The following is a 23,197-nucleotide window of genomic DNA, read 5'->3' on the forward strand; positions in this document are numbered from 1 at the left end:
TATAACAATCTGAACGTATATAAGAACCAAATTTTGAAACAATGACTATAAACAGAAATAGAGCACATTTCACCATAGTGAGGAAGACTGTGCTAAGGCATACCTGCTCAGAGTCACTAAATTGTCCATGGGCAATTTCCCTACTCTCCCTTCTTAGGGTTATTCGTCTTTATCTGTCCAACTGGGGTCATATCCACATGTGATCATACATTTAGAGCACATGCCTTCCCCCAAAGAATCATGGGAACTGTAGTTTACAGCTGCATTTCCCGGTACCCATATCAAACTACAACTCCCATGATTCTTTGGGGGAAACCATTTTTTTAAAATGAATGTGACCCTGGGCCAGACAGAGGACTATCTGCTATAAAGTAGGACACACAGCCACCTTACTTCAAAGGGGACAAAGTGAGGACCCGAGTGGGATGGTATTCAAAGCAATTTCCTGGGGGGTTGGGGTGGGTGGGAATCAGTGCCCTCACCACCGGCAACAGACTTACGTGTCTCCATCCTCATCTTGATGTAGCAGAAGAGGCAGTTCTGTGTTCCGGATCTCTGCCCGAGCTTGGGCCAGTTCCCCAGGATCCACTTCCATGGATGAGGCCGGGAAATTCTCCTCGGGAAGGAGGCAGGGGTTGTTCATTTCCTGCTGCAGGCAGACACCCCCAGAAGCGGGGAAGAGGTCCAAAGGCCCGGTTTCAGAGACTGCCGTCTGTGTGGAAGAAACCATGGTAAAGAAGCATTGCAATATTACCAATCTCCCCCCCCCCCCCCAGATATACGTCAGGGTTGCCAATGTGGGCACATGTATGTTCACAGAGGCATTTCCAGGGCCCCCTCCTCCCACCAAAATTAGGCTTGGAAACAGTTTCTGACTCTGAACCTCCCTGGGGCAAGCATTCCACAAATGGGGAATGGAGGTACATTCCCATGGATATCCTTGGAACAGGAAAATTGCTGTTTAAAAAACAGATCAAGATGATAGCATGAGCCCCTTCCTTGTCTCCAGTTTGTTTGTCCCCCCCCCAATTTTTTTTTTATTTTTCCCCAAATACCTTAAACACAATACAACTTAACAATATTATTCTCCTTTCAATCTATATCTTATCCGAATTAACTTCCCTCCACCCCTCTTCTGGCTTCTCTACATTGCTCTTACTTAAGCGTGATTACTCTATATACATTCTATAAATGTCTATAATTCCTTAGTAAATTTTTGTATTATACTTTAGTCATACATTCCTTATTATATTACAGCATTACATATTGTGGTCTAACCAAATGTTTACAATAAACGTTATGAGTTTTATTTCAGTCCTGTGAGTGTCTTTATTTATGTACTGTCTCCAGTTTGAGCCAATCCTCACCCACCCACATCCCCTCATAATTCCACATTCACCTCATAATCCACCGCTGACGCCATCTTGGAACCGTACACTCCCTCGGTGGTACTAGGTCCTGCAGGCCCATAAACATTGGCTTCCAAAGAAGTAAAGGGGTTGATGATGCCATACTGGGGCCCTGGATGTGGAAGGAGGTAGTTCTTGGTGGGGTCCACTGGCTGGTAGTGGCAGTCGGCAGGGAAGGCTGCTTGGCTTGAGGTGTCTGGCTGCCAGGTGGGAAAGGCCGCGACTGGGTACTCGGGAGCAGCTGTCTGTCCTGGAGTCGGTCCTCTTCCCTCAGCTGCTCTGGGAGGCTCTAGGAAGAGGGACTCAGATGAGCAAAGAATACAGAAGCAGAAGAAAAGCCCTGCTAGATCAGGCCAGTGGTCTCTCTAGCCCAGCATCCTGTTCTTACTGGGGCCAACCAGATGCCCATGGGAAGCCCGAAAGCAGGACCCAAGCTCAAAAACACCTCTCCCTTCCTGTGGTTTCCAGCAACTGGGATGCAGAAGCATACTGCCTCCACCAGTGCAGACAGAACGTTAGTAGCCGTTACAGGCGCACCGACTCTATGGGGGAAGGAAAGCATCCCAGTGTGTCCATATCCACTCACCTGTTTGGTTGGCTTCGAAAACTCCTGGGGGTACCTGCAGAGGAAGAGTAAAAAAAGAGGATCAGTAATGAGCCTGGTAAAGGTAATAAAGCGGTTGTGTCTGGACCAGTGTGGTGTAGTGGTTAAGAGTGGTGGACTCGTAATCTGGTGAACTGGGTTCGCGTCTCCGCTCCTCCACATGCAGCTGCTGGGTGGCCTTGGGCTAGTCACACTTCTCTGACGTCTCTCAGCCCCACTCACCCAACAGAGTGTTTGTTGTGGGGGAGGAAGGGGAAGGAGATTGTGAGCTGCTTTGAGACTCCTTAATAATAATAAAATTTTATTTATATCCCGCCCTCTCCAGCCGAAGCCGGGCTCAGAGCAGCTAACAACAGTAAAAATAACACAATTTACATAAAATCACAATCAACTAATTGAAATACATTCTAAAATCAATTTATTCTAAAATCAATTCAGAATCAAATGGCACAGGGCCAATAATTTGAAAAAACCCTGGCTCTGGTAGTGTAGTGATAAAACAGGATATCAAATCCAAATCAAAACATGCTATGGTTGCCACCCTAGACTAGGCTGCCCCTTAATCTGCCGCAAATGTTCATTCGCATGGTCCCCAATTCATAACGTAGGAAGAAGCCACCTTCTGCTGAGTCAGAACAATGGTCCATCTACCCTCATGGACGATGGACCAATGTTCTGACTCAGCGGAAGGCAACTTCTTCCCATGTTATGAATTGGGGACCATGTGAATGAACATTTGGGGTACATTCTATCCTATGTGGTGGACCTGTAAAAGGGTAAAAGAGTATTGGGAAATAATTCATAATGAATTGGGGGGAAAAAGTTTAAAAGTACTTTTCAAAAACAAATAAACCAGGGTCCTTTTTGTTGGGAAGAATTCAGACAGAAATTCCCAGATGTCAAAAAAGGTTATTTATGTATGCCACTACTGTGGCCCGTGTTTTGTTAGCCCCCAAATGGAAAACGAGCAAAGTCCCAGCTAAAGAAAAATGGCAACTTAAACTGATAGAACATATAGAATAAGAGAACAAGAAGAACATACGTTTAAAAAAAGATTGGAAAATGTTTATTGAATATATGGGGGGGGGAATTGTGTATATTTGAAAACATGGGCAGCATTAAGATAAATTCAACAGTGTAAATAAGTTTTGGTGGATGTAATAATGGAATACTGAATGGTTTAGTTTATATAAAATATGCAGAGATTTATGCTATGCAAAATGAACCATGGAAAGAGAAGAGGGAAAGTCACTGATATTTTAAGGTTGCTTAAATGAGTATTCTAAAATGTAAAACAGAAAATTTAATAAAAATTATTGGGGGGGGGGGGGAGAACATTGGTCCATCTAACTCCACTGACTGGCAGTTGCTCTCCAGGGTTTCAGGCAGGATCTTTCCCCAGCCTGACCCAGAAATGCTGGGAATTTTATTTGGGATTGAACCCTGGGCCTTCTGCATGCAAGACAGATGCTCTAACACAAGGCTAGAGCCCTCGTCTCAAAGAATGCAAACCAGGTGCAGCTAGTCTAGGTGACGGACCCTAACTTAGAAGGCTGAGACAAATTCATTGGACGAGAAGGCTGTCAACAGGTACCAGTCATGATGGCCACATGGAACCTCTTGTTAGAATTCCTGCTCCGTGATTGCAGTCATGGGATTGTTGCCCATCACATAACGGTGTATGTTTTGACTCCACAAAGTGGGAAGTGATGGAGACAGGATGTTTGTGTTACTGTGTTCTGTGAAGTGGGACTATTGTCCTTTGTCTTTTTCTCTTTGCAGTCTGATGCTAGAGAGAGAGGGAGCCATGTTGCAGAGCTCCGTGTGTGTTTATATGCAAATAAAGTAGATTAGCCAAAATGCTGAGTTGCTGAGGTCTGTCACATGAACTGCGAAGACTCTGCGGATCCCTAAGTGTGCCGGTGTCCGTTGGCATCGGTCGCTGTGATGTTCAGGCTGAAGAAAGCTTTTGAAGCTCCCGAACGATTGACCAGGAGGGAGAGAACATGCCAGTTGGGCATGTGTCTCTGCCAGGGTCCTACTCAAGTGCAGGACAAGCTCCTGACACCTCTATGCTCAGAAGCAACAGCCACTGAATGCTTGCTGTGGGGAGCAATAGCAGCAGGAGAGGGCTGCTGCCTTGCTGTCCTGCTGGGAAGTTTCCTGGAGACATCTAGCTGGAAGGGGCTGCTGGAAGCAAGGAACAATTGCAACTGGTTTCAGCGGATGACTCACCTGGGGTCCAGTGCTGTGGCCAAGGACCATCTGCTGTTGCCTTTTTTGTTCCAGTAATTCCCGCACAGTCTGGGGTGCTAAACTGCTGCGTGGAACTTTGCAACCTGAAAGCAGAGAGAGCAAATGGAGTTGTCAGGATTGAGAGGAGGACAGCTCTACCTTAGGATCAGATCATTTCCTAAAAGCATGCAAGCATCCCACCTTCTATTTCAGGGGTAGGCAACCTAAGGCCCGTGGGACGGATGCAGCCCAATCGCCTTCTCAATCCGGCCTGCGGACGGTCTGGGAATCAATGTGTTTTTACATGAGTAGAATGTGTCCTTTTATTTAAAATGCATCTCTGGGTTATTTGTGGGGCATAGGAATTCGTTCATCCCCCCCCCCAAATATAGTCTTGGCCCAAAACATGGTCTGAGGCACGGTGGACCAGCCCACGGCTGAAAAAGGTTGCTGACCCCTGGTCTATTTCATCAGTGGGGAAGCTACAGGCTAGTTAGCCCCACCAGGCCTCACCATTTGGCCCATGGGGCCATTTTTGCCAAGCCATACTGACGCACCCCACTAGGGCATGTTGAAATTTCAAAAAAATGAAGGGTGCTGAAACATTGTAACATGACTTGGGAATTCAAAATATATTTTGGTTAAATTAATATAATTTAGTTTGGCTTGGTAAGTAAAAGCTGTGTAAAATTGTATAGAAATCATGAAAAATGATTTGCCAAGTTAGATTACATTCCTATTATTCTTATTGTTAAGCATTACCTGGCATTTTCAGAAAACAAAATTGAAATTCTTTGCCTTCCCGAAAGCCTCATGTGCTTCTTCCTCAAATGTAGACTTTCAAGTTAATGTTGTCCAGTCACAAAAAAGAATAGCAGCTCTGAATTTCTCACACCCCAAAACTTATTTGTAAGACCCGTCACTGAAGAAATTTGAAAAAATTAAGTTTCAGCAACTAAAATGGCACTCCCTACTACACCACTCTTGATATAACATATGATATCAGTCAGGTGTAGGGGAGGTAAATCTGCAAATTCCTACTGAAAATGGGGTTCGAAGGCCCTGCCAATCACCTGAATGTTGGCTCTTTCAAAGCCCTGTGCATTTTCCAGGCAGAGGATGTCAGGTGATTGACAGGTAGGTGACCACACCTGTCAAAGTTGGCCTGACTGGGGATGAGGAAGCTAAGAATCTGATCTACTAATCCAATCCATTTCCCCATCCCTGGTCTTCTTGAAAACAGACCCACAGCAAAGCTTCCCTGCTTGCAGAAAGCTAACCTGTCAAGAAAAGGATAAGCATCTTCCTTTGTGATGCAACAACTTCCCTGCACAAAGACTAAAAGGAAAGTTAAATGGCATACGTACCCCAGAATTGTTTATAGTCTGCACCTAGCAAAACTGCACCCAGCTAGCACAAACCTTGCACTGAGAAAAGCTGGTATCTGCACTTCTTGCAGAAAAGATGGTGAACATTTTCAGACCAGCACATCTTGAGTTATTTTGCCACTTTCTGCTTCCACTGCATATTGCAGGGCAAAGTAGCTCTACCCTGCAACTAACAGAAATCCTATTTTGGACCTAGCGCTAATTACTGCATTTTCACATTGCAACTGCAGAATTCTCACACTGCTCTGATTCCACTGTTTCAGCATGTCAGGGGCAGAGATGTGTGAACAATATGTCAATGCCTATTTCTCTCCATTTCTCACTTTTCCAATCTGAAGTTCACTTTTCCACATTTCTACATTGGCCTGCATTTTTTTTTAAGCTCATGAAAATTCAGCAGCTTTTCAGTGTGAATTTTTCCAACAAACAAAATTTCAGTATCTAATTTTGCCTACTACACACATTTCTTGCAAGCCAGTTTCCCTTAATATAATACATTTGTATATGTTATTTCACCAATTTATGCATTTTTACATGCACTTTACCGCAGTATATGCTTTTTGTACATACCGTATTTTTCCATGTATAAGACAATGTTCTTTGCTAAAAAAAATACCCCAAAATTAGGGGTTCAGGCTCTGGTTCAGGTGGCCTGGGCTTGGGTTTGGGTTTAGGCTCTGGCCAAATTTCTTAATTTTGGGCTCCAAAAAATAGGGGTCGTCTTATACATGGGGGCGTCTTATACACGGAAAAATATGCTATTACTTGGCTGGAGGACAGCATTACAAAATTCAGAGATTTTGAAAGACAGCGGTGCTTCGATTTGCATATTGCTTCGGAAAGTGTGAATTAGGCAGGTTCTCCTTTAAATGTGAACTGAATCAAATTTCAGATGATATAAGATGATATAAGACTACAACTCCCACAATCCTTTGCTCACAGGGGAAGCCATGACTTAAAGTGGTAGCCTAGTGTTTTGAATGCATGGTGGGAATGTGGTCTTGAGGCTAGTCTGGCTTCCTCATCCATTCTGTAGGAAATTGTAGCTGTGTGAGGGGAATAGGGGTTTTCCAGTACTCTTAATGAACTACGGCTCCCAGAATCCTTTGGGGGAAGGCATGCTTTATTTGTAGGATTAGACAATGATGGCTGCCCAATGAGCATTCATTCTGATTTGTTTGCGGGGAGGTTAGATGACATTACATCAACGGAAGTGTTATCTCACACCTCCCAGGGCATTTCCCCATCACTTTCCTTTCTTTTTATATATATAAAAACCCAGATCTTTGGGGGAAGCAGTTTTCTTGCACAATTCAACTACAATTGCACAACCTGAAATTGCTAGTACGTGCTTGCATCCCATTCAAGAATAGCAACAGTCCGGAAGTGCCCTTGAAGTATTTGCTTTATTCATCAACGTGAAGAAGCAGAGTACATCAAAGGAAAAGTAGACATTCCTATGAAGCAGATCCTTCAAAGACTGTCCATTTCAGCTTTCCAGAAATTCTTACATGTGGTGTCTCTGTCTGTCTGTCACCCATACACATGGCCATTGTCCTTACCAACCTGCCAGCTCCCCTATCTCACATGCATAGCTGCCTCATCAGTGGGGCACCACCTCCTCCAAACTCCTGTTTCTCATTCAAAAATGGAGAGAGGTTTCTAGCTACCCGGAGACCATGCCATACAGCCCATTGAAAAAATACCAGCAAACCATTCTGGGCTGTTACCACCAATCTAACAAAGGAACAGCGGATCTGCAGTGCCAGTAACAATATATTCCAGACCCGAGCCTTGACAGCAAATTAATCTTTCCTCCAGGCAACCCGTATATTCAACATTCACCCTCATTTCGCTAGCACAAAACTTGCAGTGCGGCTAGAATGCTGGGTCTTTTTTGAGCATTTGCTCTGACTTGTTTATGGGATGGACAACGAGTATTTATCCTGCATTCATCTTGATTTGTTTCTAGGGTCTTCACACGTCTTCCTGTTACTCATTACTTCACCTCACGCTTTTCAGTGCATGTTCTCTTCCCTTCCCAAAGTGCAAAATATATGTGTTTTTTTTTTTAAAAAAATCAGATTAATGCACCAGGACATTTATAATTACAAACTCCCCACCCCCGACCAATGGACCAATTGATAATCACTGAGGGTCTTAGTGAACCATTTCTGCCCATTGTAGCAATTTCAGAGTGCTGTGTGATTTTTAATTGCATTTCTATTGTTTCTTTTCTTTTGTATGTGCTGTATTTGACTGCATTACAATCTGAATTCCGCTGAATTCAAAATACAACGCTGTAAAATGCGACATAGGGAACGGTGAAGCAATTAAAAACTATAGAGCGATAAGGAAGCAATAAAAAGGTAATTAGGGATCAATATAAGAAATAAAAGAAGCAATAAAAATACAGTTAAAAATCAAGGCGGATCTTTAATGGGGAAACGTGAATGAAGTCCGCAGACCCCAGTTTGAGAAGCCCTGTGCTCGGGCGACAGAGCGATTTGATCCAATTTTTTATTACAGAGACCTAAAGTTCCAGTACATGCTCAGGTTCCTCCTGCAAAATAGTGACAGTCTCAGAAGGCCCCTCTTAAATTCCTGAGCACTTCTGTGACATGATTCAGAGTTTGCCCTGCCTGCTACTGGGACAAGGCTGCTGGCAGAAAATAACAGCTCTGTGCTGCTCATGAATCCTGTTTTGACCCAACCTCGGCCTTTCATCTCCGTCACTTGTGGTTTCCCTTCTCGACGCACAAGGGATATTTTCCAGAGCAGGTGATGCTCAAACGCAGATATTGTGGCCATCCCCCACCTCCCCGGTCCTCTGTTAAAAGCAATGTGAGGAGGAGGGGAATGGCAGGCAGCATGCCAGCTCAAAGGCATGTGCTGTGGTTGTTGTCCTGGCTGCTGGTGTAAAAAACAAGGCAACTTGCAGTGCCGTCGCTTCCGTTGACGGAAGGCATGACACTGTGAAGGAAATGATGTGGAAGAAAAACTCAGCCAGCAAGGGCTGCTGGTCAGAGCTATTCCTCCACTCAACTACATTTCCTTTCCGGATCCTGTGACCTAAACCTGCAAGGTTCAGGGTGAGTCCCCTGGTGCAGATGCAAGTGTGTAAGTCAAAGGAGTGCTCTCTTCCTGTTGCTGGACTCCAGCCCCCACCAGCCTCAGCCAGCATGGCCCACAGCCAAGGATGATGGGAATTGTAGTCTACGGCGTGGTATAGTGGTTGGAGCATTGGACTAGAGAGAACACTTAATGCTGGGCGGAGGAAACAGACTGCCTTTGTAATTTTATTATAGAGAGAGGAAAACAGTGCAAGGCAGGCATTGGGAAATTTGAATCAAGGTCGCAGGCAGTGTTTCGGCACTTCAGATCCCTGTGGGCGGAAGAACTTACTGTTCTGATCTTTCCCATGCTGCAGCGCCACCCTTGTAATGGTCAGGTACAGAGCAGGTACTGCAGATCCAGGATTCCATCCCTAGTCTGAACAGTATGTCTTGCCCATGTCCAATTTGGATTCTCTCTGTTTCTCAGTTTTCCAACCTAAAGTTCATTTCTCCACATTTCCACATCAGTTTATGTGGTTCTTTTTTTTTAAGGGTTCAGGAAAATTAATCAGTATTTTAGCGCAAATTTCCTCTAATATGCACATTTGTATGCAATTTTTGCCTAAGATAAGCATTCCCCCCCCCAATCTCCCCTAAGTAATGCATTTTTTCCTATGTTATTATCACAAATACATGCATTTTAAAAATACAAACTTTACCTTAGCATATGCATTCATGTACACATGACTTGGATGGGGAAATACATTGTTGGTGCAAGGAAAAAGGTAGGTATAAAAGGAGAAATCCTGGATGCCAAGATCCAAGGCTGGGGCAAGTACTCTGCAATGAGAGAACCCCAGCAGAGATTTAAACGTAATAAAATATGCAATAAAGTAAACCATGGAAATATGGGCTTAGGCCTTTAAAATATGTCCTTGCGGGTTCCAAAACTTCCCTCTAACCACACACATCTGGTAAGTTTAAAATGGTTTACTTACAAACTCTCCAAAGGCCGGATTCATGTGCTTTTCCATACCATACAACATTCAGGAAAAGTTGCACAGGCAGTAAAACTTAGTTTAGTTCCAAAATGGTGAAAGTTTGTAAATTATTGGTATGGAACACAAGAATGACTTGTGAAAGCTGTTCACGTAAGCTGGAGCAACCAGCTTAGCTTCTTCACACACCGAGATCACCAGGTAGACTGAGAGGAGGTACAATAGTCTTGATTACCTATATCCTCTAAGGTAAGGGAAGTGAACACAGCTAAGGACAGCTGGCAAGACAGCTTACTCTATGGTATTAACCCCTTTATGCATTAAATAGACTTAAGCATGTTGGTTAAATGAGACAGGTTATCCCCCATACGTTGCTAAATTTGGGGAAGTTCGAATTTAGAAAGGATGTCTGGGTTTCAATACTCTTATTGTTTTGGAAAGTGAAAATTTGAGAAGTTCACCTTTAAATGTTTACCAAATTGAGTTTTCTCTGCAACACTACTTTCCTGCTTGACTTGAGGGTGGCAACAATTAGTCCATTCTTGGACATACCCTTTGCCTTTCCTAGAGCTCCACTTCAAGTCTCTTTAGGAACTACGCCAAGGCCTGCTAGCAAGCTTTGCTGGTTTAGATAAATAGTAGAAGCAGAGTACTAGATTTGGGAGACGGAGGTTTGTGATGGAAATCCCTCTTTTGCTACAGCACTTCAAGTTGCCATCCTTCTGGGGGGCAGTAAAATGGAGCCCCTCCTGCACACAATCCCATCCTACACATACAATCTCATGCACCAGGAAAGAAAAATTAACATCTAGATTCCTGAAAATGATATCTTAACTGAGAGCTTGAAATTAATGTTTGTTTTTAATTCAGAAATTCCACCTTCAACAGTTCTGAAAACTGTATCTTGGCCCAGACCGGGGATTCTTGCCATATCCCTAAATACCCCTTCACTTTCAGCTATCCTACACACTCACAGGAAACACCCAGGCTGGAGACGAGTCCTACTAGGGTTTTCTTGGTCTTTATAGAAGTATTATCTTGCCAGTGTTTTGAATTTTAAAAAATTATGGTGGACCAATATGGCAGCAAATATTCCATAAACCAGGAGTGGGAAATCTCCAGCCTGGGGAACAAATGTGGCCCTCAAAGCCCCATTATCTGGCCCTTGGAATTTTCCCCAGGCCACACCCCCTCTCCAGCCACACCCTTTACTTGCCTGGCTTTGAGCCATTGAATGAATTTTGCCAGGCTGGAATGAGTCCCTGAACTCTGATCATGCCTCTTGCTTCCTGGATGGAGGACAGAGAGAGTTGTGCACCTAAGGCACAAAGGTACCATTTGCTTTAATTGCTCTGCCCAGTTTTTCCCCTGGCTCTGCTCACCTCTGTAATGTGGCCCCTGGAAGGTTGCCCAGCAGGGAATGTGGCCCTTGGGCTGGAAGAGAATCCCCACCTCTGACATTGTTCAAAAGAGGAGATACATCCACCTACAGTCTAATGTGATCTAGACTGCCTTGCCACCTCCTCATTGGGTTGCCTGCCTCATTCAAGGGGTAAATAAATCAGCGGAAAGGAATTGAAAGTGGTATACACAGAGATGTGAGAGCCAGATTAAATGCCCTCCAATAATTCGCCATTGTAAATCATGAATGGTGGAGGTAGAGTAACCCCTCTATCTTTATACTGGAACTGGGAGCCATCAGAGGAAACTAGAGGGACAGTGTTGGTGGACTACAGCTCCCATCATCCCTGACTATTGGGTGAGATAGCTAGGGATGATGGGAGTTGTAGTCCATCCCAGCAACATCTGGGGAACCAAGGTTGACTAGCTTGACAAATCTGTGCCCTTAAGTACAGGGTTGTTAAAACACAAACCACCAGTTTGGGCCTTCCAGTCCAGACTAGGAGCTTAGCGTGGTAGTAGAAGGCTTTAACCCCCTGCCCTTGGCTATGGTCTTGATCTCTTTCAGGCTCCCTGCTGTGGCTGCAGAATGCATAGGGAAGAGAAAAACACACACGTCTCTCTCACTTACTTCAATGGAATTCCCTGCCTTCCCCTTGTCTCCACCCACCACTGTACGGATGGAGAATGTAGAGCTCCTGATTTGGACTGGGGCCATAGCAGAGCACTGATATGTAGCTAATGTATGACCCAGTTTAATCCCAATTAGCAGGCTGTTAATCCAGTGTAAATGCAAGGAAGCGTTCCCAACAGTGCAGCTGTCAAAATTATATCATTAAATAATCTTAATATTATTGATTAGGCCATTCGAGTGGCCCTCATCCTACTCTAGGTGCCCCCACCCCAGAAGTAGTTAAGAAGGTTCTTCCTTGGTAACTTCTTCTGCAAAAGCAGCCTCTAGAGGAGGCTGATCACTGCTATCATTGGCTAATCACTGTTGATGGAGACCTATCCCTCTTGAGATCGCTCAATTCTTTTCGAAAGCCATCTCAACTAGTAACCATCAAGCAGCAGTGCCAAAGCTATGGAATAATCTCCCTGGAGACCCTCGCCTGCTTCTATTTTCGTGCCAACTTAAAACACGGAAGGTCACCTCCTGACTGCCTGAATTTTGCGGGAGGGATTGACGTGCATTCTGGAAATGTAGGTCTGCATAATTCAAGTGGGTTTAAGCACTCTGTCACCTTGGCGGAACAAATCCACTTTTAAAAAAGAGAGAAAGCGAGAGAGAGGACTTTTTTGCAGTTAGGAAAGTGACGGGGAAAGTGTGGGGAGAATGATAAACAGGAATTCATTTAACCATCACAAAAGCAAATAAGGATGAATGCTCATTGCTTTATCACCTCCCGACCAACAAATCAGAACCCATACCCAATAAAGACCAGATGTAAGCTACCCAGTGCACAAGCTTTGCACAAGCAAATGGATATGAATGCTGATTCAATAGATCACCTGGAGGAGCCCTTATTTGAAAGAGATTTTAATATCTGTTAGCTGAATGAACTTTATGTTGTTTGCAAACTGCTGGCAAAAGCAGCTGTTGCAAGCACAGTGCTTGCCTTGCCTTGTATTATCAAGGCTACCCATGCAGGAAATGCCAGTCTCTCTCTAGTCTTAAACTGTTGAACAAGAGGTCAATATAATAGATATAGCATCTTTTATTACGGTGGGAAACCTGGGCCTCTCTGCATGCTGGTATGTCTTATAGGGGCGGATGAATCTGTTGATTTTGGTTTTCTCAGTTTCTCCTTTTTCCAGTCTCATGTTCAGTTCTACAGCAATTTGTGATTTATTGGGAAAATTCATACGCATTTTAGTGCAAATCCCCCCTAATAAGCACATATTTCTATGCAGTTTTTGACTAATATACAGAGTCTTGCAAGCAGTCTCCCCTATTATAATGCATATTTGCATATTGTTTTCACTAATATATACATTTTTATGTACACTTCCCCCAATATATGTACATTTGTAAGCATTGGTTGGTTGGAGAACTCCATCGCAAAATTCAGAGAAATGCGAATTTCAGAAGATAGCTGAGTTTCAGTTCTTGAACCAATACTGTACACCAAGTGTGAACTAGGGAGATTCTCATTAGATAGAGTATCATTAATTAGTTGATTTTGCTTCTGTATTAATGAGAATCTACCTATCTCCCCTTTGTCTAGAACTGTAATGGTTAGTGCGTTAGATATGGACATGAGGACGAGGGTTAAAATCCTTACTCAGCCAGCAAACTCCCTGGATGACCTTACTTCAGTCACTATGTCACAGCCTAGTGGAGCAAGGATGCAGGGAAGAACTATTTCTTCCAGTCTTAGCTCTTTGGAGTAAAGGTGGCATAAATATTTAAATATGTTGTACATCCAGGTGTATATCCAGCCTTCAGCCTCAGCCAGCATGGCCAGGGATGATGGGAACTAGGTAACAATTGTGAATTTTGACCTGTTTTGTGGGGGAGGAAATCTCTGCAGGAAGAAAACCAGCCCATCAAGGACAGTGGGTTCTGCCCAGTTTTTTCCCCTCCCACATTACTTTTCTAACCTACAGGGCATCTGTGAAACAACAGATTCCCTTGGATAGCTCAGTTGGCAGAGCACGAGACTGTTAATCTCAGGTTTGTGGGTTCGAGCCCCACGTTGAGCAGAAGATTCCTGAATTGCAGGGGGTTGGACTAGATGACCCTCGTGGTCCCTTCCAACTCTACAATTCTTTGAACAATGGTGTTGCAATCGGCACAGAGGGACCACCTGTGGTTTGCAAGAAGAACTTCCACCCACTTGGTGTGGGCAGGGGAGTCAAAACCCCAGAGACCCAGACTTAACCCTGAGAGCACAAGGGGCTTTCATGGGGAAGCCAGAGGACATGGGGATTCCGAGTCTCTGGTTAACCAGCAGACCGGCAGACATCTGGGCCTGGCTCTGAGCCCAGTGCTTTCTTTTTTTTCTGGCCAAGGGACTACCATCGCCCCCCTGCCCCCGGTGGCAGGAAAGAGACAAAGTGTTCTGCTGTGTGTGGCCATGTGTGATCAGCCCCCGCACTCGGCAAAGTAAAGAGGCCGCGTGCAGAATGGAATCCCCAGCGACGCGTCACTGGGAAACCCCAGATTGTTTCCTGTCTTCTTGGAAGCGGCCAGATGGTTCGATCTCTTGAGATGGTGTGTGTGTGTGTGTGTGTGAGAGAGAGAGAGAGAGAGAGAGAGGGAGAAAGAGAGAGAGGGAGAGGGAGACATCTGGGGGAAGCCACCCACCTCAAGGGGCTGACTCTGCCCAGGTCCCTTCTGAAACAAGAGGAGCAGGAACCCAGGCGTCCTGGCTCTTCTGTTTCCTCCCCCCTCCCAATCAATGGAACATCAACGGCCCACGCTTGCATCCTTTGCTGATACAGCTCTCTTCCTGTGTCTGCCGACAGCTGTGCTGCGAATACACAAGTGGTCCAGGGGGTGGGGAAATCTGTGGGTCTTTAGATGTTGCCGGACTCCATCAACCCACCACTGACGGCCATCCTGGCTGAGCCGAGGGCATCCCAAGACTAACAACATCCAGGGTCCTTACTGCAGCATCGCTCCTTCTGCATGATAGTTGCCAAGTTGCCCAAAAAGCAGGACACTCAAACACAACAGCCCAATCTTTGGCAACACTTTGCTGGATGGCAGGTGGCAGAGCCTGAAGCCTTTCACAACACAGTAACTCCTGAATACCTGCACACATCAAGCTGCTCGTTAAAGGTCCAGCAGCAGCTTTTTCAACTTGCGATTGGAGCAGGAGGGAGGTAGAGGGCCCTTAATGAAATAAATATACTAGGTTCACACCCAGGGTTGTATCCAATACTCAGAGGAGATCCACTGAAATTAATGGGAATGATGATATTTGGTTCATTAACTTAACTGGGTGTAATCGGAGCAGAAATCAGCTTGTGGCAAACCCCAGACACTTACCGATTATAGCCAAAATGTACCCCCCCAAATAATCTTTTTTAAAAGCATAGTGAGGGGGCACCAGGAAAGGCCAGCCTCCCCCCGACTACAGTGGTACCTTGGTTCTCGATCTTAATCTGATCTGGGAGTCCATTTGACTCCCAAAACTATTCGAAAACCAAGGCGCAGCTTCCAATTGGCTGCAGGAGTTTCCTGCACTCAAGCGGAAGCAGCGTCAGACGTTCGGCTTCTGAAAAACGTTTGCATACCGAAACACTTACTTCTGGGTTTGCGGTGTTTGGGAGCTGATTTGTTCGGGAGCCAAGCCATTCGAGAACCAAGGTACCACAGTGCTTCTAATTTTAGCACTGAAAGCCATGAGTCAGAATGATGCAATTCATGTTGCATAATGTGGCTTGCGCAAAGAGGCTCCTTCTCTTACGCCGGACTGGGCTCCCCACGGGGCTGGTGCCACTTGAAATTGTGTACGGCAGGTAAACACACCTGTCTGGCAAATGCAGTTGCGTTCTGATCTGCTTGGTTTAGGAGCCCAAGCACAAATACCCTCCCACAGTAGGCCTGTTTGTTTATTTATGAAACAGTACCCTGGCATGGAGGGAAGCGGGTGGTGCTGTGGGTTAAACCACAGAGCCTAGGACTTGCTGATCAGAAGGTCGGCTGTTCGAATCCCCGCGACGGGGTGAGCTCCCGTTGCTCGGTCGCTGCTCCTGCCAACCTAGCAGTTCGAAAGCATGTCAAAGTGCAAGTAGATAAATAGGTACCACTCCGGCGGGAAGGTAAACGGTGTTTCCATGCACTGCTCTGGTTCGCCAGAAGCGGCTTAGTCATGCTGGCCATGTGATCGGGAAGCTGTACACTGGCCCCCTCGGCCAATAAAGCGAGATGAGCGCCGCAACTCCAGAGCCGGCCACAACTGGACCTAATGGTCAGGGGGCCCTTTACCTTTACCCTGGCATGGCGACATGTGAGAGTGTAAATCAGCCTCCTGATCTAACTATAAATGTGTCATTTTAGAGCAGCGATTTCTCAAAGTCAACCTGCTCCTTTGGGGACAAAGGGCACTGGATCACCTCCACACTGTATATTTCAAGTACACAACTCCCTCCCTCAAAGAATCATGGGAACTGTAGTTTCTGAAGGGTGCAGGGGATTTTAGCTCTCTGGGGAGTAAACAACAGATCCAATGATTCTTTTTTTGGGGGGGGGGTGGAGTCACGTGCTTTGAATGTATGGTGTGGATGTGACCTATAACAGACGCAGCTGCAAAGGAGGGGGATGGCAGAGTGTCTGCATGTCAGTGAATCACCACCACTGCATGTCCCTTCAAAAGCGTGGAGAGGAACCAGATTGACAGGACCAGGCAATCGCTGTTTAGAGACCACCAGAGTGTGTGGTACCCTAGCTGAGTCACATGAAAACGTGACGGGTGGAAAGTCGACGGCACCTCTGAAGAACACCATCACTTTTGTTTCCTAGCTCTTGTTACTTCAAACAGTGACTTCACCCTCCAGCGGAGTAGGCCTGCGACCTCAAATGCTCTTACCGGGGACTGGAACCTCTGAATAAGCATTTCTTAGGGTTGCTGAGTCAGTTTCCCACGTCCCTTTATTTCCATGCCAAGGGGGGAACATGATACTCCCCCTTGCATCCCTAATTGCAAAATGTAGCCATATCCTTAGCATGCCAAGAGGGCAACTCCAGAACAGCATGGACATAAATACGGCACTGAGCTCAAGGCAGTATAGGTCTAATCGAAAAGCCCAGTTCCACAATGATCTTCTCTTGGAGAGACAGTCCACTTCTAATTGTTAAACGTTACAGTATACAAAATCCATCTTTTAAGAAGGCTTGCCAGTGAGGATTGCTAATCTTTCCTTTCTGGCAGGGCTTCTGTGCTGGCGCTCTCTCTCTCTCTCTCTCTCTCTCTCTCTCTCTCTCTCTCTCTCTCTCTCTATGTTTATTTATGGATTTCTGAGTGCAAGTATTGCAGGTAAGTAATAGTGTTGATACAAATATTTAGGTGCATCCAGTAGTTCTAACACGTCAGGAGCAAAATTAATAAGCTTGAAATTGCCACGCTCAGGACCACACATAGGGAAGGCAAAAATGTTTACGGCTGTGTTCCTAGTAGAAAATCAAGGTCTATTCCAGAGCTGGAGAAAAGCTTGTGCCATATTTAGCTTCTGTTTAGTTGCCTTGACATAATCCCATGGACAGATGCCAGATTGCCAGATTACCATTGGTTTAGCTCTTCCTTTAGCAAGTTTTTACGGCTTCTGTGCTCTTTAACACCTGCAAAAGCAGGCAGAAATTCAACTAACGAAACTTTTTAGCCCATGCTAAGGAAAAGCGTCACCTGTTGAATTGCCTGCCTTGCAGCTGTTAATAAGAAGCCTTCTCTGGGAAAAAGCTGAAGCAATTCTTTTGCGTCTAAAGGGGACTGTTTACACCCCAGAACAGTCAACAAAGCGATTACACCATCCCCCAAAAACCCAAGGCTTCTTAAGGAATCTGCCACTTACCTTTCTGTAGTCTCAGACCCATCTCCAGCCCTTGTGGGGCACCAGACCCTTTCCCTTCCTCCGCCACCTTCCTCTGCTGCTTCTGACACAAGGCAGCCGTCTCACAAAGGAACTTTTGAGCTCATGAAGAGGAAGCAAAGCTTCAGTTTATACTAGCGAGAGGAAGTGGTTGCACAGCCCCTTTCAAGAGAACCACGCCTCCTTCCCACCTGTCTAGAAATAACACACTTTTTAAAAAGGGGAGCATGCAGAGCGGCCACAGAGCCAGAAATATTGTGGAGGGGAGGCTGAAGGCAAAAAAACCTTTAAGAGAGAATGCCGTGTTTTGCGAGGGAGGTTGTGAATTTTCACTTTGTTTTTATTCATTCTGGTTTCATATAATTTTATTTAGAATATATATATATGAATATATATATATGCACAATATTTCATTTTAATATTTGTTAAGTGGAACAATGCTTCCAATACAATATGATACAATAATCTTTATTGTCATTGTCCCATACAGAACAACGAAATTGAAAAAATCTACACCAGACATTCAAAAACCAATAAGCCTGCTATCCCAGCTATCCCAGCCTGGATAACCCCCCTAAAAACTCTGATACCCCATAATTAAATACAATATACTCCCATAGAGACTACCTTACACTGCGTTTAAAACCAAAATTGCATTTGGATAGAAACTGTTTCTCAGGCGGCTAGTCATAGTCTTTATAACCCTGTACCTTCTTCCAGAAGGCAGAAACTGAAAGAGATCATTTCCGGGGTGCGCACTATCCTGCACTATCTCTGCAGCTTTCTTATGCCACCTGGAAGCATAGATTTGATCCAAGGCTGGTCCAGCACATTTGCCACTGGAGGGAAAATTATGCCACTGCCTCCAACTTTGTTGGTTACTCCGCCACTGCTGTCATCTCTCCCACCTACCTGCCACCTCCTGAGGAAAAAAAAGGCGGCGAAAAAGGAGGTCTGGAGGGAGTGGCAGAGTCACTGTCATCATCATTGGAGGAGGAGGAGGAGGCGGGGTGGCAGCAGAGAAGTTGGCAGCAAAAGAGGAGGAGGAAAATGCAGGAGATGGCAAGTGGCATGCTCCTTGCAGGCCCAATCTGTTGCCCCTCCCAGCTGTCCCAAATTTGCCACCCAAGGCAGTAGCCTCACCCAGTGGCATAGCGTGGGGGGTGCAGGGGGGGCCGGCCGCACCGGGCGCAACATCTGGGGGGGCGCGCTCGCAGCTCTCTGCCCCTACCTGGCTCACTCACTCTCTTTCACTGCAGTGCTGGCTGTGCGAATCCGATCCGAGCCACCGGGTCGCCGCCCACTGTGGAGAGGGGGGGTGCCAGGCGTGCGGTGCGGAGCGGAGAGAGAGCGAGGGACTATCTGGGGGATGGACACTGCAGTGGGGGGCGCAAATTACTTGCCTTGCCCTGGGTGCTGACAACTCACGCTACGCCACTGGCCTCACCAAGCCTCCTGGGCAAGTCTGCTCTGCTATCATCATCATCATCATCATTACAATGGTACCTCAGGTTACATACACTTCAGGTTACATACGCTTCAAAATGTGTCATTTTAGAGCAGTGATTTTCCAAAGTCAAGCTGCTCCTTTGGGGACAAAGGGCACTGGGTCACCTCCATACTGTATACAAGTGGTACCTTGGGTTACATACGCTTCAGGTTACATACGCTTCAGGTTACATGCGCTTCAGGTTACAGACTCCGCTAACCCAGAAATAGTTTCAGGTTAAGTACGGACCTCCAGAACGAATTAAGTACTTAACCTGAGGTAAAAGGTAAAGGGCCAGTCGTGACCAACTCTAGGGTTGCGCGCTCATCTCGCTCAAGGTACCACTGAGGTCCCACTGTATTAAAAAAGGGGAATGCTGTGATTTGCCCAGAGAGCCTCCTCTGCCGATCTTAACACTTGAGAAGGTCTGTGGAGAAGGAGGCAGTCTTTCAGATACCTGGGGTCAAAGATGTTTAGAGCTTTAAAGACCAATTGGGGCACCTTGAACCGGGCCCAGTTTGGAGGTTATCTACCAGAGGATGGAGCAGCCAAGTCATCTCTGTCCAAATCAATACAGGACTGCCAGAACCTAAAAACAAGTAGCTTAATATGTTTACGGTTTAGTTATGGCTGACATTTCATGCACGCTTAAAATGGAAGTCAGCCCCGCGGGAAAGCAACAAGATGCATTTCCAAGTATGCAAGGAAAGTGTGGCATTGCACTGTTACTGTATTAAATTTTATTGTAAGCAAGTCTATTCCAGGCCTTTCCTTTCCATATAGCTCATTCTAATAGGCTGCAGAACAGTACCATCCCTCAGAACATTCAAGATTGCCCCTTGTACAATTCCTTCTTCCAAACAGATTCTGACAGTTTATCCATAGCTGCCAGTTCAATACATTTCAAGAACCAGTCCTGCCCATCCATTTCCCAGCCCAAACGATTTCTGCAGCTGTTCTTAAGATAGAAGCTGAAAGTATTTGTCTTTTATCAACAGGATCAGCAATATTGTGGGTCCTATTACAAAAGCCAATTATATCTGCAACACATTGCAGGGTTTTTCTCCGATAATTTGTTACAGACGGACATTTTCACTGCACGTGCGCATTGCTGTGTGTAGTCTGCCTGGCATTTCCGACACTTAAAGTTGTCAGCTCTGTAAATTCTTTTCCATCTTGCTGGCATTAGATACCATTTCAATAGCAGCTGATACCATGTTATTTTAATTGATAAAGATAAGTTATCTACTTGGTTATCTATCTACTTCCACACTTGGTTATCTATCTACTTCCACACTTCATTCCAGAATGGCTCTCTGATATTCCTCCCTGGTTCTCTTTCCCATCTCAGTCCACAGACTATTTCACTCTCTTGTATCCATCAAGACCTAATAGTTTCTTGAAACAGATCCCTTTGTATCAGCTTTGATACTCTTCTTCCATGCTGTCTTCAGCCTGGGGGACAACCTAGGCCGCAGCAACTCCATTAAGAAAACCATCATTTGAAAATATCGATGCCAGGATGGTAGCAACCTCCCTGGACTTAAAGATATTTCATGTCTTGTTAATAGACATCCATCTGGAATAAACTCACCACAGCACAACATCCCATTTCTCAACCAATCCGAGAAATCCGATTTCTCCTAATAAAGCTGCAATGCCAAATCACCATGTCATGGATGAAATGTAAGAACTCAGTTTTGTTTCATACTTATCCCTCTTTTTTAAAATTAATTTTTAAGGAACTATGGGGTTTTTCACCCTCCCCTCCATCCTTCCTTTATACCCACATTAGTTTTGCTGGAGGGGAAAATCTATAAATAGCTATCTTACTGATGCAGGTCTTCCTCTTTCTTCTGGGAAATCCGTAACTTCGGCTGTAATAGCTGTGCTGCTTTGCAATATCTAGCTAGAATCAGGACTGCGAGCCCTCCTTTCTGTTTTGATGTATGCATGCTGTTACTATCTGCTGTAGGATGCTTATCTTGCCAAATAAAATTCTCAAGACTTTTCTCCCAGCCTTTCAGCTCTCTCGAGACAACCAGCAGGGGTAATGTAATAAACAAAAATAAAAAATCTCTGTAATATTCTCATCTTTATTGCATTAATCCTGGCTAACCAAGATAACTGCAGCTTACTCTGCCTATCTATATCAGACTTCGCCGCCTATCCCAGAGGATCATAATTGATCTTCCCAATTTTATTGACATCATCTACCAGCTTAACCCCAAGGCACTTTACTGCTTTTTTGGTAACTAACTCATATGGTTGCGTGATCTGTAGTTTATCCTGTGCATCAAGGTTGATTGCAATAACCTCTGTTTTGTTTTTCTTCTCATCACACTCAGAAACAGGCCCAATAGCTTCTATAACATAAAAATCACAACACTGCGAGTTTTTCGTCTTCAGAGGCATTCGTCTTGCAAGGTACCACTGTATTAATTTGACCGTTTCTTAATCCAGTGCAGTGGAACCTTGTTTCTCGAATGGCATAGTTGACAAACAAATCAGCTCCCAAACGCCATAAGTCAGGGGTCAGCAAACTTTTTCATCAGGGGGCCGGTCCACTCTCCCTCAGACCTTGTGGGGGGGCCAGACTATATTTTGAAAAATAATAATGAACGAATTCCTATGCCCCACAATTAACCCAGAGATGCATTTTAAATAAAAGCACACATTCTACTCATGTAAAAGCACGCTGATTCCCAGACCAACCGTGGGCCGGATTTAGAAGGCGATTGGGCTGGATCCGGTTTGCCTACCCATGCCATAAGTGTTCTAGTTTCCGAACATTTTTCGGAAGCTGAGCGTCAGACGCAGATTCCGCTTGAGTGCAGGAAGCTCCTGCAGCCAATTGGATGCTGCCCCTTGGTTTTCGAATGGTTTTGGGAGTCAAATGGACTTCTGGAACAGATTAAGTTCAAGAACCAAGGTTCCACTGTACCCTGTATCTCTGGTTCACATCTAAGAGGCTACAGGCTCTATTGCTTTCGAATAGCAGCAGTGACACTGGACAGCCTTTTCTTGCATAACCTCCAACATTCCTCAAATGAAAAGAGGGACATTTATCACTCAGTCTCCCCACTGACCCTCCACGAGACCCTCCCCGCAGAACTGGGAACTGTAGTTTATTAAGGGTGCTGAGAGTTTTTAGGATACACTGTATTTCCCTCACAGGGCTAAAGTTTTCATAGTTACCTAGGATGAGGGATTGACTGTGAACCCAACTCCGAGAATGGCAGCTCTGTGAGGGGGGTCTCGTAACCACTCTCAGTGCACTTAACAAACTACAGTTCCCAGAATCCTTTGGGGGGGGGGGAGCCATGGCTGCTTAAAGTGGTAGGATGCTGCTTTCAGTGCATAGTGCAGGTGGAGTATTTTATACGTGTCACATTCAGGACCCAGGGATGTTCTTCTTTGTTTAAAATAAAAAAATATATATTCTAAAGGCAAATTTCTAGGATTGATGGAGAATTGGAAAATGCTCTCAGCAACTTGAATTTAAATAGATTAAAAATTTGTAAAGAGGCAAGTGGTGCTCCACAGTGTCACCTTGTGGATATTTGTGTGAATTTTCTGCATAATCACAGTGAATATGGAGTGCAGCTGCCAGTCAGTGTACACAGTATCAAGCTAGATGGGCCAATGGGTCTGACTCATCATAAGGCCTCCACCTGTAACAACAGCTCACCAAGCCCGACCACAGAACCTCTACTCTGTTCCACTGAACTTTCTAAGAAATGTATTCAAATTCACAAACAGTTCTCTGCCTTTCCTGAGAAACCGGTGGTCTCACCATTACACACACACACGCACACACACACACACACACACACACACACACTATTGTTTGTTACGTGAGCGCTGGCACAAACGGCTTCTCAAAGCTCTCAGCCCTGTTGGTCAGCGGGAATTTCACAGAATTTATTCGGGGCGGGGAGATAAATTCCCCCAACAGCTCAGTTAGGGGCTAGACTCGCTGTTGGCAGTTGTGACAGCAAGGCTTCTTTTCCCTCAGCCCTTTTGCCACTGGCAGCAGCAGCAGGTCTGTAGACAACCAGGCTTAATTTCTGGCGTCCA

General features: G+C 45.2%; 1 protein-coding gene across 1 annotated transcript in view; it reads right to left on the reverse strand.

Annotated features, from left to right (window-relative positions):
* Positions 1 to 19,120, reverse strand: part of NFKBID (NFKB inhibitor delta) — a gene marked incomplete at its 5' end in the record, with an annotated part of 29,608 nt that extends 10,488 nt beyond the window's left edge. Inside the window, 7 exons of the mRNA XM_083453467.1 lie at positions 501 to 712; positions 1,400 to 1,698; positions 1,996 to 2,029; positions 4,249 to 4,352; positions 17,611 to 17,730; positions 18,541 to 18,550; positions 19,076 to 19,120. Of these exons, the coding sequence (XP_083309593.1) occupies positions 501 to 712; positions 1,400 to 1,698; positions 1,996 to 2,029; positions 4,249 to 4,352; positions 17,611 to 17,730; positions 18,541 to 18,550; positions 19,076 to 19,120 (824 nt within the window). The remainder of the gene's footprint in view (positions 1 to 500; positions 713 to 1,399; positions 1,699 to 1,995; positions 2,030 to 4,248; positions 4,353 to 17,610; positions 17,731 to 18,540; positions 18,551 to 19,075) is intronic.
* Between the last annotated feature and the right edge of the window lie 4,077 nt (positions 19,121 to 23,197).

This window comes from Podarcis tiliguerta (genome assembly GCF_965153285.1).
Source record: "Podarcis tiliguerta genome assembly, chromosome: 8".
NCBI lineage: Eukaryota > Metazoa > Chordata > Lepidosauria > Squamata > Lacertidae > Podarcis > Podarcis tiliguerta.